Below are 2,904 nucleotides of genomic sequence, written 5' to 3' on the forward strand. Positions count from 1 at the left end.
GGGAAGGGGAAGTGGGAGGGTGAGGAGTCTAGGAGTCTAGGAGTGCGCGGGGAAAGAAACCAGGGAGCGAGGTGAGAAGCATTAAGTTGAGCAGTGTGTTTGTTGGTTTATTTTGGGTTCGTATTTACGGTCCCCGTGTTCTTGTTTCAGGTGTGAACCCCGGGGTTATCAATATGAGAAGGGTGCATGTGATGCAGTGGGTGGAAAGCTTTTCACTATTTCCAGTAATAACCGCTGTCGATTTCACTTTTCATTTTGTTGAGGAAGGGGTTTACAATTCACCATATGGACGGTGTCGGAAGTGATGATGAAACCAGCTGATACACTTCCCTTTATTACAAAAAAAAAAGAGGTTTTATTTTTGTACGGTTAGCGCAGAACACACAGGTATAACCATCGGTATCGTCTTTGGTAGTCTGCGAATATACTTTTTTCCTTTTTTAAACACAGGATTCATAAACGGGTAAGAGCCAGACAGTGGCTGACAAGGGTGTTAGGGGCCTTACATTGTAAACTTATCTGTATTTTTTTTTTCCCCCGTAGACCTCTTATGTCTCATTCTTGTCAGTAGCCGCTTCCCTTCCCGCTCCAGTAATGTGTTTGACTTAACTGTTGTGGATTTGCCCCTGTTCCCACTCCTTTTTTTTGTTATTTTTTCCTCTCTATCCCTTTGTAGTGCTGACGTGAGGCGTCTCATTGAGTATTTGGTGAATTCACACAGACACCCAGGCACATAGAAGTATATATATATATATATATTCATATACTTAATTGAACTTGTGCGGCACTTTAAACTCTTTCGCTGCCCCTACAAGTTTCATGAGCGACTCGCACGCCCTCCGCCGGTTGTTATATGCCGGTGCTGAGGAGGGATCTGTCGCTCCCCGTGGCCACCATCATGGCGGGTCATATGGCACACTTATTTCTTCCGTAGCTGTGGAGCAACCGGCCGCTGTGCAGCCCCGCAGCGGACTCCGACTCTCCAGTGCCTGCCTTGCCGGCTGTTTTCTCGGTTGCGCGACGATGCGGGCGGCAAACCGGGAGCGCTGGTGGCTGGGGCTTTTTTTCATGGGTGGGTTGTACTACAATGCTGTGAAAGCGCATAAGGTGGGTAATGGATTGGTGGGTCATCAAAGCGGGTTTTTCGCAGCTGGGTTGGGTGCAATAGGATGCGTTGGTCGATTACTTGTGCGAGTGGGGAACCCAAAGGCAAATAGGCGGCTGTTGTGTATGTTTGCTGCGTTGATGTGGTATGAAGTCGGCCGCTATCATTTGTGGTCGGAGCACGCAACAGAGTTTCGGAAGGAGGTTACTCCGGAGCACGCATATGGCTTGTTGACAGAGTACGTGCCACCCCATATCGACACAGATTTACTTCCTTATCGATCTGTTTCTAGGCGCCGAGACTGACTTCCTAACTTTCACGCGTATTGTCACTAGCGGATCGTCATCATTAGTGTATAATTTCCCGTTGCGTCATTCTTTTGAACGATCCAGTCTTTACTTTTGCGCGCCACTCCATTCTCTCTATGGCTTACTTGTTCTCATAAACAAGACCATTATCGTTATTTTCCTACTTCCTGTATGTCATGTTACATGTTTTATTTTGTTTTCTTTTTCTCTTCCTTTTTATAATTGTTCTCATGAACGCTCGGTAGTTTTGCACACACCACAGATAAAGCGAAAAGAGCCATTTACTAACAGTTTTCCAAGTCAAAACACGGGAAAGGGAGAGAGACACGCTAAGCAGTCTCTAGCAAAGACCGATCAGGTTCACATAGCCAGTTGACAAAGCAAAAACAACAAAACAAAACAAAACAAAAATGGCGAAAACAGTGATCCTCGACCATGATGGTAACAAGGATGACTTCGTGGCCATGATTCTGTTGCTTTCCAACCCTAAGAAGGTGAACCTAATTGGTTGTATCTGCACTGATGCTGATTGCTTCGTTGAAAACGGATTTGATGTGACGGGAAAGATCATGTGTGCCATGCACAGGCTCATCAAAACGCCCCTCTTTCCTATTGGAAAGTCAACCGCCACTGCGGTGAATGCGTTCCCAACCGAGTGGCGCTTCAGCGCGAAAAACTTGGATGATATGCCATTCCTCAATATTGTCGAGGACGTTGCGCTGTGGGAGAAGCTGAAGCCTGAGAATGAGGCGCACAATGGCCAGCAGCTGCTCGCCGATCTCGTGATGAAGTCAAAGGAGAAGGTAACCGTCTGCGTTACGGGACCACTTTCCAACATGGCTTGGTGCATTGAGAAATACGGTGAGGCATTCACATCGAAGGTGGAGGAATGCGTCATCATGGGTGGTGCAGTTGATGTGGGTGGGAATGTTTTCCTCCCCACCACTGATGGCAGTGCCGAGTGGAACATCTACTGGGACCCACCGGCAGCCAAAAAGGTATTGTGCTGCCCCAACATCCGCTGTGTTCTCTTCTCGCTTGACGCCACCAACACCGTTCCCGTCCGCTCCGTCGACGTAAAGGGTTTTGGTGCGCAAAATCAATACCTCCTTTCGCAGATGGTTGGTACCATGTGGGCCATGTCTACTCATGAGGAAATATTGCGTGATGGTGACGCCTATTACGCCTGGGATGCGCTGACAGCGGCGTATATTTTGGAGCCCACTATTGCCACACTCGAACCGGTTGCTTTGGATGTGGACGTCAGTAAAGGGAAGAGCGAAGGCCGAACTCCACGTGCCAGCGGTGAGGGCAAGCCGTGCGTCCACGTCGCCAGAAATCCCTCGAAGCAGATGTTCCACGACTTAGTGTTCGCTTCCACACGCGTTTGCTGAGACCCCGCGCAATGCGCAAATTCGAAAGTTAAAAGGAGAGAGAGGGAAAAAAAAACAAGTAAACAAACAAACATCAGAGCAATCATTAAAAAAAAAA

The 2,904-nt window shown here is 48.0% G+C and overlaps 2 protein-coding genes across 2 annotated transcripts; both read left to right on the top strand.

Annotated features, from left to right (window-relative positions):
- Positions 1-819: 819 nt before the first annotated feature.
- TEOVI_000444300 (uncharacterized protein) lies at positions 820-1,410 on the top strand (the record flags this gene model as incomplete). The annotated part of the gene is made up of 1 exon (XM_067227212.1): positions 820-1,410. One exon carries the CDS (start codon positions 820-822, stop codon positions 1,408-1,410), a length of 591 nt encoding a protein of 196 aa, XP_067083313.1.
- Positions 1,411-1,823: 413 nt separating this feature from the next.
- Positions 1,824-2,807, top strand: TEOVI_000444400 (inosine-adenosine-guanosine-nucleosidehydrolase; the record flags this gene model as incomplete). The annotated part of the gene is made up of 1 exon (XM_067227213.1): positions 1,824-2,807. One exon carries the CDS (start codon positions 1,824-1,826, stop codon positions 2,805-2,807), a length of 984 nt encoding a protein of 327 aa, XP_067083314.1.
- Positions 2,808-2,904: the final 97 nt, after the last annotated feature.

This window comes from Trypanosoma equiperdum (genome assembly GCF_001457755.1).
Source record: "Trypanosoma equiperdum strain OVI genome assembly, contig: ctg_904, whole genome shotgun sequence".
In the NCBI taxonomy this organism is placed as follows: Eukaryota; Euglenozoa; class Kinetoplastea; order Trypanosomatida; family Trypanosomatidae; genus Trypanosoma; species Trypanosoma equiperdum.